The sequence below is a fragment of the Bison bison genome, unplaced genomic scaffold (assembly GCF_000754665.1).
Source record: "Bison bison bison isolate TAMUID 2011002044 unplaced genomic scaffold, Bison_UMD1.0 scf7180017864492, whole genome shotgun sequence".
Lineage (NCBI taxonomy): Eukaryota > Metazoa > Chordata > Mammalia > Artiodactyla > Bovidae > Bison > Bison bison.
In genome coordinates this window covers 38936-51351 of record NW_011495051.1, presented here as the reverse complement: position 1 = coordinate 51351, position 12416 = coordinate 38936, and the positions used below count along the sequence as shown (strand labels likewise).

The window sequence follows — 12416 nt, the reverse complement described above, 5'->3', positions numbered from 1 at the left end:
GAAGGAGATGAGCCCTGGGATTTCTTTGGAAGGAATGATGCTAAAGCTGAAACTCCAGTACTTTGGCCACCTGATGCAAAGAGTTGACTCATTGGAAAAGACTCTGATGCTGGGAGGGATTGGGGGCAAGAGGAGAAGGGGACGACAGAGGATGAGATGGCTGGATGGCATCACTGACTCGATGGACGTGAGTCTGAATGAACTCCGGGAGTTGGTGATGGACAGGGAGGCCTGGCGTGCTGCGATTCATGGGGTTGCAAAGAGTCGGACATGACTGAGCGACTGATCTGATCTGATCTGATCTGAATGCATATATATGGAATTTAGAAAGATGGTAACGATAACCCTGTATGCAGGACAGCAAAAGAGACACAGGATGTATAGAACAGTCTTTTTGACTCTGTGGGAGAGGGAGAGGGTGGGATGATTTGGGAGAATGTCATTGAAACATGTATGATATCATATATGAAACGAATCGCCAGTCTAGGTTCGATGCAGGATACAGGATGCTCGGGGCCGGTGCACTGGGATGACCCAGAGGGATGGTATGGGGAGGGAGGTGAGAGGGGGGTTCAGGATGGGGAACACGTGTACACCTGTGGCAGATTCATGTTGATGTATGGCAAAATCAATACAATATTGTAAAGTAATTAGCCTCCAATTAAAATAAATAAGTTTAAAAATATAAATTTACAGTTTTTAAAAAATCTGGTAATTCTTTTACAAATATCTGATACTAGTATATTTGCAAAGTTCAGCTTATTAGTATAAGTTTATTTTCTTCAAGAATGCCTAGAGTAACCTTGGCTTTTCTTTGCTTATTGTTAGATTAAGTAATAAGGAATTGGAAAGACATAAGTATTTGTTCAGTCCTTCATAGTTGTTGCAATTCAGCAGTTTTCAGTACTGTTATTTATCTGTTTTATACTTATTTCCTAATTTATGTGAATCCCTACTCTACTAGACTCTAAACCTGTGGCGAAAGAATAATAACCTTATTTAAAATAGCCATCGTAAACTAACAAGGTGCTCCTAAAATGATTGTTAGTAAACTCTTTCTCTTTTTTTCACTTCATATTTTAAGAAATGTACTTTTAAGGAATATAAGTGGGTTTTTTTGGAAAAAAGTATTAATACATTTAGTGATGTTTTAATCTCTTGACCATTTTATACTTACTGGCTTAGACATCAATTTAGATGTCACACTGTGAAAAGATGGCCTGTATTTTGGGCAGAGAACCGTTTATTAATAAGTATCATTTTGTTTTTGATACAACATACAGTGTTGCCTAATTCTTGATAATATTTAGTGGAAGGGATAGTTGTATTTCATTTAGATTGTAATACATAATTTTTATAACATAAAGTGATAAGTGATCAAGATTTCTTCCTGTAGGCTACCGAAAGTGAGGTAGGAGATGTCGATTTAACACGTCTTCCAGAAGGACCTGTTGATTCTGAAGATGAAGAAGAGGAAGATGAAGACATTGATCGAACAGATCCTCTGCAAGGGCGGGATCTTGTCCGAGAATGTCTTGAAAAAGAACCTGCAGATAAAACCGATGATGACATTGGTAAGAAATACATCTGTTCACAATAGGAATTTTATAGTTTAATTTATATATAGTTACCTGTTGGTGAATGACACATCGCTGAAAATTTTTTGTGGGTCAGGAATTCAGGAGCAGCCTGAGTGATTCTTGCTCATTCTCTCTCATGTGGTTGTAGTCAGAATATGGCAGGGACTACAGTCATCTGAGGCTTCACTGGCCTGAGCTAGAGGATCTACTTCCAAGGTGGCTGCTCATGTGGCTTTGTTCATAGAACCTCGGTTCCTCTCCATGCAGGCCACTCCAGAGATGGCTTAAAAGTTCTCACAACATGGCAGTTGGTTTCTTATTCAGGGGAGAATAAGGCAGATGCCACAGTGTCTTTTTTGATCTGACCTCAGGAATGACACGTCATTGCTTCTTCCCAATTATGTTTGTCACACAAAGCAGCCCTCATGCAGTAAGGGAGAGGACTACATCCAGACATGACCATCAAGAGGCCGGATTTGTTTAGGGACATCTTTGAGGCTAGCTGCCCTGATAGAAGAGCTTGTTCGGAGGTTCTAGCAGTGGAACACAGCTCCTCCTATACCCTTAACCAAAGGACAGTTCCCCTTTGTCAGGGAATGTTCTTTTCAAGATACTCCTGTATTGGGACAGCTTGTCGTCTTCGATTAAGTGTACAACTTCAACAGGGACACATGCCTGAAGTGGTGGCGGAGGAAGGGGACACTTGCCTGGACAACCAGATCAGCTGAATCAACCCTGATGATCTTTGGGTGATGAGAGGCCTCACATTCTGTTTGCCCCAGTTTATAAAACAAAAGCTTTGATTGCATTTAAGTGGTTTCCCCTTTCATGTCCGTAAGGTACTTACAACACAGGACATCAGTGTCCAGTGTCTGTGAATTTTAAAAGATTTCAAATGTTATTAAAAAAAAGAAATCATAGTTTTGCCTCTCCAGCTTTTGATTCAAATTTTATGAATTTTTCTTTACTTTCTTGTACTTTACATTCGAGATTGAATAATACTAAAGATGCTAATGTCATCTTTAAGGACAGAGATTACTTAGTATCATTATATATTATGATTCATTTAAGATTTTATCCTAGATTTCTCTTTTAAAAGAGTTATATTGCTGTGATTCAAATCAGAAAATACTGCTAGTAATTATTATAGTCTATGGGAGTTAAGATCTATAGGTTTAAACATTCCTTATCATGCTAATAACATATAGTATAGTTATGCAACCTACAGTTGAGACTCATGTTGTGAATGCTTTCTGGACAGAAACTGTAAGTGCATTTTCAGTGATAAAGAATTGTACACTATGTACTTTTTATAAGGTTTATTTAAAAGATGAAATATAGTTCACTTACAGTTATCTGTGGGTTGATAACTTCTTATCATTTTCCTCTATTTCAGCTTTAGCTGACTGCTTAAATGTATTTTTTTTCCCTTATATTTGTCTTTATTGCTCTCATATCTATATAAGAAAAGGGACTCAGGCACTCAAACATTTCTTGGTTAAATTAGACAGTTACCTTGTATTTGCTTTGACAAATCTTAAAGTAGTATTCACATTTGTTATCCCTAATTTAATTACTTACTGACATTTATTAATAACTACTTAAAACTCAAGCCCATAAGAAACAGACAAAAGCTCTTTTCAGTAATTTATTAGACCAAAGGACATCACTAAACCTAACCACCATGAGAATTAGCTAAACTCTCCAGTATCATTTGAACCTGTAGTTTCCAGGTTTTCTCTGGAAGTTGTGAATTCTTATGGCTGTATTTGTGTGTGAGTCAGAATGTATCCATTAACCAGATTTTTTTAAGCAACAGTCATCTTGCATCTTGGCTTCTCTAGTTAAGCATCATGAATTCATAAGTTGATTAGGAAATTGGGTATTGGATTCTAGATTTTATTGTATCTTTAAACTGTAGTCCTTGATGAGCACTAAAGTAGAATTTCTGTTTTCTAACAGAACAATTGCTGGAGTTTATGCACCAGCTTCCCGCTTTTGCAAATATGACCATGTCTGTAAGGAGAGAACTCTGCTCAGTGATGATTTTTGAAGTGGTAGAGCAGGCTGGAGCTGTTATTCTTGAAGATGGGCAAGAGGTAGGTTAGCAAATATCTGTTACACATTACTTGCTGTGGCAGCTGATTTTTAGAATGTTTAATTTGCATAAACTTGTATAAATCTTGACTTAAAAGTTATACAGTTTTTTAAATGAATGCTGATTTGGGGGCAGTTATAATTTCTGAAGAGATAAGTTTCATTTTGTTTGATTTTGTCTTAATTTTGATTTCTTGGCCATGGACCTTACACAAAATAGATGTTCAGTAATTCATTGGACCAAATTTGTTTTTTAACTTCTCAAATTAAGTTGTAAGACTTGAAGATATTATTATTTTATTAGTATATTTATAATATTATTAAATGTTATCAAGTATTTAATCTCCTATCCCTTTTTTATATTACCCATTTTCTTTTTAAACAAAGGAATTGTCTTCGTACCTGTGCCTCCTAGTGAACTGCTGTCAGTTGAGGCATTTATGTGGCAGTTTTGTTTTCAAAAATGCTTGGATGGCAACTTGTGGATGGGTGGAGGGGAGGATTCAGAGGAATTGAAATGTGTTACTGCTTCAGGTAGCACTTCACTGCTTTTCTTATTGAACTGATAAAAATTGATAGTGAGCTATCAGTCAATGAACACTGTCATATATACTGTTAATAGGAATATAAGCAGTATTTCTGGAAAATCATTTAGCAATTTTTAACATGGACTTTTAATAGTCTCTAATCTGTTATTACCCTTCTGAATGTCTCTCCTCCAGACAATATAAAACTCAAGAGTTATCACAAAAGATATATTCATTGTAACATTTGTATAATATTAAAAATTGGAAATAACCAAAATATATCCCCCAAATAAGCAGTGGTTAACTAAATGAGTATGTGGCCACAGGTTATAATTTCGTATAGCTTTTCAAATGATTGTAATAGAAATCTTTGATTTGATAGAAATCTTTGAAGGTGGGGCCTTACCTCTAGCTTCATTTACATGATTTCTCCCTGTATCCTAGAAAACATTTAGCACATGGGATATACTAAAAAAAAAAAAGTTTGAACAAATGAATATAGTATTGAATTTTTTTTCAAAGCATAAAATAAATAGTTCAGCAGTGTGAGATAAGATAAACATGGGAGGAAAATACTAAACTTTTAATGACAACTGTACAAACAGTAGGATTTTAAATAACTTTTCCACAAATTTTGTCTTTTAATTTTTTACAGTTCTGTCAGCAAAACTTTGTTGTGTGCCTGCTTTTTGCCAGTTACTATTCTAAACACTGTGAGGATAGTGGTGAAAAAACCCAACACGGCCCCTGTCCTCAAGTAATTTGTATAATTGTGAAATTTCACAATAATTATATTTTATATTTGAAATAACAAAACCCCACAGTTTTGAAAAAATATTTCTTGTTGTCACTGATTCTTCTTAAGAACTGATAATCCAGATTTTCCTTAAATCACATTAAAATTGTTGACAGTTTAGACTAATAAAAGGGATATTAAGTGAGAACAAGTAGTCTTTCATGGATATGCAGTAGGCGTTACAATATGTCTCTTTAGAGCATTAAATACTTTGGTATAAATTGAGAGCAGTATTTTCTTAACATTAGAAATTTTTGATATATTTTTAGGTATACCTTAAAATTCAAGTTTTTAATAGTTTTTCTTAATCAGTAACTACCTTTTTTTTATGTCTTTTGAATGTTTGCTGTGTGCCAGACATTATTCCAGTCTGGAATTTATTGCTATTTATTACTTGATTTGTAATAAACTCATTTTTAATTGACACAAAAGTTCTCTGATAGGTGATATCGTTACACTCATTATAGCAGTAGAGAAACTGAAGCAACTTTCCCAGACTCATTCAGCTGGTCAGTGGCAGATTCTGGATTCAAATTCCAAGAGTTTGTGGTCTTACTTCCAGAGGAGTACGTCAAGAGAAGCTAAAAGCAAAGGAGAAAAGGAAAGATACACCCGTTTGAATGCAGAGTTCCATAGATTAGCAGGGAAAAATAAGAAATCCTACCTCAGTGATCAGTGCAAAGAAATAGAGGAAAACAATAGAATGGGAAAGACTAGAGATCTCTTCAAGAAAATTAGAGATACCAAGGGAACATTTCATGCAAAGATGGGCACAATAAAGGACAGAAATGGTATGGGCCTAACAGAAAGAGATATTAAGAAGCAGTGGCAAGAATACACAGAAGAACTATACAAAAAAAGATTTTCATGTCCCACACGATGGTGTGATCACTCACCGAGAGCCAGACATCTTGGAATGTGAATTCAAGTGGGTTTTAGGAAGCATCACCACGAACAAAGGTAGTGGAGGTGATGGAATTCCAGTTGAGCTATTTCAAATCTGTTTAAAAGATGATGCTGTGAAAGTGCTGCACTCAATATGCCAGCAAATCTGGAAAACTCAGCAGTGGCCACAGAACTGGAAAAGGTCAGTTTTCATTCCAGTCCCCAAAAAGGGCAATGCCAAAGAATGTTCAAACTACCTCACAATAGCACTCATCTTACACGCTAGCAAAGTAATGCTCAAAATTCTCCAAGCCAGGCTTCAACAGTTCATGAACCATGAACTTCCAGATGTTCAAGCTGGATTTAGAAAAGGCAGAGGAACTAGAGATCAAATGACCAACATCTTGGATCATCGAAAAAGCAAGAGAGTTCCAGAAAAACATCCACTTCTGCTTTATTGATTATGCCAAAGCCTTTGACTGTGTACATCACAACAAACTGAGGAAAATTCTTTAAGAAATGAGAATACCAGACCATCTTACCTGCCTCCAGAGAAATCTGTATGCAGGTCAAGAAGCAAGTTAGAATTGGACATGGAACAGCAGACTGGTTCCTAAATGGGAAGGAGTATGTCAAGGCTGCATATTGTCACCCTGCTTATTTAACTTATATGCAGAGTACATCTTGTGAAATGCTGGACTAGATGAAGCACAAGCTGGAATCAAGATTTCTGGGAGAAGTATCAATAACTTCAGATACTCAGATGATACATCCCTAATAACAGAAAGTGAAGAGGAACTAAATGCCTCTTGATGAAAGTGAAAGAGGAGAGTGAAAAAGCTGGCTTAAAGCTCAACATTCAGAAAACGAAGATCATGGCATCTGGTCCCATCACTTCATGGGAAATAGATGGGGAAACAATGGAAACAGTGACAGACTTTATTTTCTTGGTGATTTTCAAAATCACTGCAGATGGTGACTACAGCCATGAAATTAAAAGATGCTTGGTCCTTGGAAGAAAAACTATGACAACCTAGACAGCATATTTAAAGGCAGAGACATTACTTTGCCAACAAAGGTCCATCAGTCAAAGCTATGGTTTTTTCAGTAGTCATGTATGGATATGAGAATTGGACTATAAAGAAAGCTGAGCACCAAGAATTGATACTTTTAAACTGTGGTATTGGAAAAGACTCTTGAGAGTCTCTTGGACTGCAAGGAGATCAAACTAGTCAGTACTAACGGAAATCAGTCCTGAATATTCATTGGAAGGACTGATGCTGAAGCTGAAACTCCAACACTTTGGCCACCTGATGTGAAGAGTTGACTCACTGGAAAAGACCCTGATGCTGGGAAAGATTGAAGGCAGGAGGAGAAGGGGATGACAGAGGATGAGATGGTTGGATGGCTTCACCAACTCAGTGGACATGAGTTTGAGCAAGCTCGGGAGTTGGTGATGGACAGGGAATCCTTGCATGCTGCAGTCCATGGGATCTCAAAGAGCTGGACAAGACTAAGCAACTAAACTGTGGTCTTAGCCATAACATTATTTTGTCTTCGGAGAAGGCGATGGCACCCCACTCCAGTACTCTTGCCTGGAAAATCCTATGGATGGAGGAGCCTGGTAGGCTGCAGTCCATAGGATCACTAGAGTCAGACACGACTGAGAGACTTCACTTTCACTTTTCACTTTCATGCATTGGAGAAGGAAATGGCAACCCACTCCAGTGTTCTTGCCTGGAGAATCCCAGGGACGGGGGAGCCTGGTGGGCTGCCATCTATGGGGTCACACAGAGTCGGACACAACTGAAGTGACTTAGCAGCAGTATTTTGTCTTAAGAGTATTTTGGTCAGTTATGAGGGTCCCTGATTTCATTTGGTGACTAAAAGAATAAAGAGTAAAATAAACTGTTGTCGTTTGCTTAATAGAAACGGTGTTATTTACTAATACATTCTGATCTGATGGAATATTCAATAATATAATGAAGTCTTTTATAAATTATATGAGTTCTATGTACTGATTGATTATTTTTCAAAGTTAACATATAATCATCTTTTCTCAAAGATTCCTAAAACCTGTCGTCTTCTCTATAGCTTGATTCATGGTATGTTATTTTAAATGGCACTGTGGAAATCAGTCATCCAGATGGAAAAGTTGACAATCTCTTTATGGGAAATAGTTTTGGAATCACACCCACTCTGGATAAACAGTACATGCATGGAGTTGTTAGGACTAAAGTAGATGACTGTCAGGTAAGCTTATCTCTGGTAATGTTCTCTTGTTTCTTTCTTTTTTTTTTTTTTTTATTTTTTATTTTATATTGGAGTAGAGTGGATTATTTAGGATAGTTTCAGGTAGACAGTGAAGGATAGTTTCAGTCACACATAAACGTTGTATCTACTCTCCCTCAAACTGCACTCCCTCCCTGGCTGCCACATAACATTGAGCCAAGTACCATGTGCTAAGAGTAGGTCCTTGTTGGTTATCCATTTTAAATATAGCAGTGTATGTTCTTTTGTTTCTGGGGTTTTTTTTGGTTCTCCTGTTTCTTGATTTTTAAATGGCTGAGCCTTTTTCCTTCCTCAAAATAAAATAGCTTGATTTGAGAATTAGAAGTTTGAAAAACTCAGTTAATAAAGGAAAGTAGATTTTATATCTGATGCAAATATTTGTGGAATTAAACTATACATATTTTAAAGAGAGTATACCCAATAAATGTTTGTTTGTTAAATATCTATGTGATATTAGCCAGCTCAGTCTCCTTTTTGTTTTTTTTTTCCCAATAGAGGAAGAAATAGGAACTTCTGAGTTGTTTGTTTCTAACTTACTCCTGCTTCATGTTTTCTTTGCATAGTGTCAGTTTTGAAAGAAGTATATGCTTACTTCTCCTTTTAGAGCAGAATTCACATGGATTTAACTTCTTTGGTCTCTGTGCATGCTTTATTTTTTTTTACCTTGATTTTTGTTAAGGAGTAAAGGGGCTAAATAAAAAAGAACTGATGTCACTTGAGTTCTTACCTTTGTGCTCTGCCTTGGTGCATAGTGATATATTTGTGTATTATAGGTTTATTAATTGTCCCCATGTTGTTCTTGGGCAGTTTGTCTGCATAGCCCAGCAGGATTATTGGAGAATTTTAAACCATGTTGAAAAAAATACCCATAAAGTTGAGGAAGAGGGAGAAATTGTTATGGTACATGAGCATCGTGAACTGGATCGAAGTGGAACCAGGAAAGGACACATTGTAATTAAGGTGGGTGTGTTTTACTTATTATTGATCAATAAAACCTTCATCTTGTTTAAAAGACTTTGAAGTGCTTATTAAGTAGTGCAAGATAATTCACTAACTTTGGGATCCAGTGTATATAAATAAATGTGTCCTTTTGACATTTTCTTAGTTGGTTTTTAACAGTATTTTATTGGGTAAGGATGACACTGCCATGTATATCAGTATGAAAGGATATTACTTAGAATATACCAGTCAGAATTTTCCTTCTCAAATGTATGATTCATCAATAATGGAAGTTAATTTCATCAAAGATAGCAATATTTAGAAACAAAACAAATTGAAAGGACCAACCATCAACGTACAAGAATCCTAGATGAAGATGGAGACCGCTGATGGGATCTCTGTGTCATTGAAATAGACATTAGCCTCTCTGAACCTCAGTTTTCTTATCTGAAAATGGGGATTCTATGGCAGGTCTTTATTAGGGCTAAATGTGGCAAATCAAAAGCCTTAGCATGCTGTAGAGTCTTAATACCCATGTTGTTTTCCCTTCTCTGATTCCCTCTCCCCTCTGATCTTTGCCTTCCACTCTCCTGTCTGCCTGTCTTAATGGCGTCTGAATCTCGAGAAGGAAATGGCAACCCACTCCAGTATTCTTGCCTTGAAAATCCCATGGACAGAGGAGCCTGGTGAGCTACCGTCCATGTATCACAAAGAGTCAGACATGACTGAGCACACACAGATGTAAAATAGAGCAATTATAGTTGGAAGAGAGGAAATAAATGCTTGACAGTTTTTTCTTTTCAAGCTAGTCTTGGTTGCAAAATAACTAAATGTGTTATTTTTCATTATAAGTGCAGCTGTTTATTTAACAATAAGAGGGACTGGTTGGTCAGATCAGATATTCCTTAAGAGTCAGACTATATCTAAACACTCCTTTTCTTTTCCTAAGCTGATAAGTGTAAGCTTTCTTTGTAGGAAAAAATTCGAATATATGTGTGGATTGTCACAGGCTGTCTTTTTATGAAGGCTCATGTTGAGGCTTTTTTTTTTTTTTTAAATAATTTCAAACTTACAGAAAAGTTGCAAGAACAGTTTAGAGTATCCTGACTCAGGTTCCCCCACCGTTAACATTTCTCTGCATATCCTCCATTTTCATCAGTATTTTTTCAATCTTTTGAGAGCAGTCTGCACATGTGATGCCTCATTACTCCAAAATATTTCATTGTGTACTTCCTAAAAATAAGAACAGTCTCCTACATAAACACCATGGAGCCCTTCAAGTTAGGAAATGAACATTGATAAAGTAAAGCCATTCAGCCCACAGACCCCATTTAGATTTTCACCAACTCTCCCCAAAATGGCTTTTTTTCATTTTTGGCTCAATCTCATCCAGGCACACAGTTGCATTTAGTTGTCATGTCACTTAAGTCTACTCCAGGAATAGTTATTCCCTTTTCACATTCTCAGCAATTTTGATGAATGTACACCTTACAGTCTACAGTATGACCCCCAGACTAGATCTGTCCGCTGTTTCCTCCTGCCCAGACTAAAGTTATACTTTCCTGGCTGGAACCCCACAGAAATAATGTTCTGCTCTTCTCAGTACATCGTATCAGGGAGCACACAATGTCCGCCTATGCCACCACTAGTGAAGTTAATCTTAATCACCTGGTCCACAGAGACCTGGTGTCTGTCAGGTGTCTTTACTGTGAAATCACCATTTTACCCATTGTAATTGATAAGCATTTGAAGCATTGATGTTCTGGGATAGTGTCAGTATGTCTTGCAGACCTCTATCCACCAGTCTTCACTTAGATTGACTACTCCTGCCTGAAATGGTGATTTTCTATTTCCATTATTTTATTGTCATTCTCCTGTAAGAATGGCATTCTCTCCTCTTTGATTAGAATGTTCTCGTGTATTTCTTTACCATCAGCATTGTTCTGATTGTCTGATTGTCCCAGATTTAGATGGTGGGACCCTCTTAAGATTGTTGATTCCTGTATTCTTCTGACATGTTCCCATCATTTTTGAGAGCTTCCTTGTTATCTGGCAAAACAAGATGTTCCAGGCTCATCTTTTACTTTTCCTACCCCTGCTTTGAAATCAGGCATTGCTCCAGAGAGCCCTGGATCCTCCTAGTAGATAATAACATTTAAAAACCAAAATCAGGGCACTCACTCTGTTCACTGCTACTGAGGTGTCATTGCTTCTAGAGCCTTTGCTCAGAGAGATAGGAATATATATAAACTAAATTCATGCACATCTGTTCCTTTTTATATCTGTCTCAGTCGTGAGCTTATACCAGGACTCCCAGTTCTAGTACTGTACCACAGAGTTAGTTTTGTAGCCTTTTCCTTTCCCTCATTGTAAATAACCTTATCTAACAGTGGCTCTTGTTATGCTCTGTATATTTACTTGCTTGCTCATCATAACCAAACTCTACCAACTAGCCATCTCCTTCACCTGCCCACTCAGCATACCTGTCTCCCAGCATCCCACCTTATTGGATGCTAGTGAGCAGTTTGGTAAGTGCCTCTGCATGATTATGGAACTTGTCATTAAATACTGCTTTTTAAAATACAACCTAATCTCCACAGATATCCCTCCTCAGTGATTTACCTAATCAAAATAACGGCTTTTCTTTAACACGTCAGTCATTTTCACCCCTGACATATTGTATGTATGATCTGAGAACCAGATTTGAGTGACATCAAATTGTGATTTTCATGAATGACAGACCCGATTTGGAATTCTTAGAGTGTTTTTGAAGGTGGGAGAAGAATAAGAATGACCTGTGATTATCTTGTCCCTTAAATAGGTAACTTGAAGAGCCTTTCTCTGACTTCCTTCTAGAGAAATGATTTACATACCTGCTTAGCAGTGGGTACCCTTTTTTAATCTTATAATAAATTTTTAAACAAGAACATTGTTAGTATTAATGTATATTTGTCATGCAATAATTCTGGCCAATGAAATCATTAGGATGAATGCACCAAATTGAAATCTGACTTTATGGGCAACAATTGGTTTTTATATTTGGCTTAATACCTGGTTTATTTCTGTATTTATTCTGTGTACCCATTTTTTAAGATGCTGCTAGGAGAAGGCAATGGCAACCCACTCCAGTGTTCTTGCCTGGAGAATCCCAGGGATGGGGGAGCCTAATGGGCTGCCGTCTATGGGGTCACACAGAGTCGGACACAACTGAAGCGACTTAGCAGCAGCAGCAGAGTAGTAAATTTTAACAGTGATTCAGAAATTCAAGGAGGAGCAATAGATAAATTTTACTTTTATTCC

The 12416-nt window shown here is 37.0% G+C and overlaps 1 protein-coding gene across 3 annotated transcripts in view; it reads left to right on the top strand.

The window, feature by feature from the left end:
• The window catches only part of LOC105005547 (rap guanine nucleotide exchange factor 6-like), a 151365-nt gene extending 139125 nt beyond the window's left edge, over nt 1–12240 (top strand). For all 3 annotated transcript variants that reach the window (XM_010863566.1, XM_010863565.1, XM_010863567.1), the window contains 4 exons: nt 1397–1574; nt 3543–3679; nt 7980–8138; nt 8985–12240. In XM_010863566.1, coding sequence (XP_010861868.1) covers nt 1397–1574; nt 3543–3679; nt 7980–8138; nt 8985–9197 — 687 coding nt within the window. In that variant the 3' untranslated portion in view covers nt 9198–12240. The remainder of the gene's footprint in view (nt 1–1396; nt 1575–3542; nt 3680–7979; nt 8139–8984) is intronic.
• Nucleotides 12241–12416: the final 176 nt, after the last annotated feature.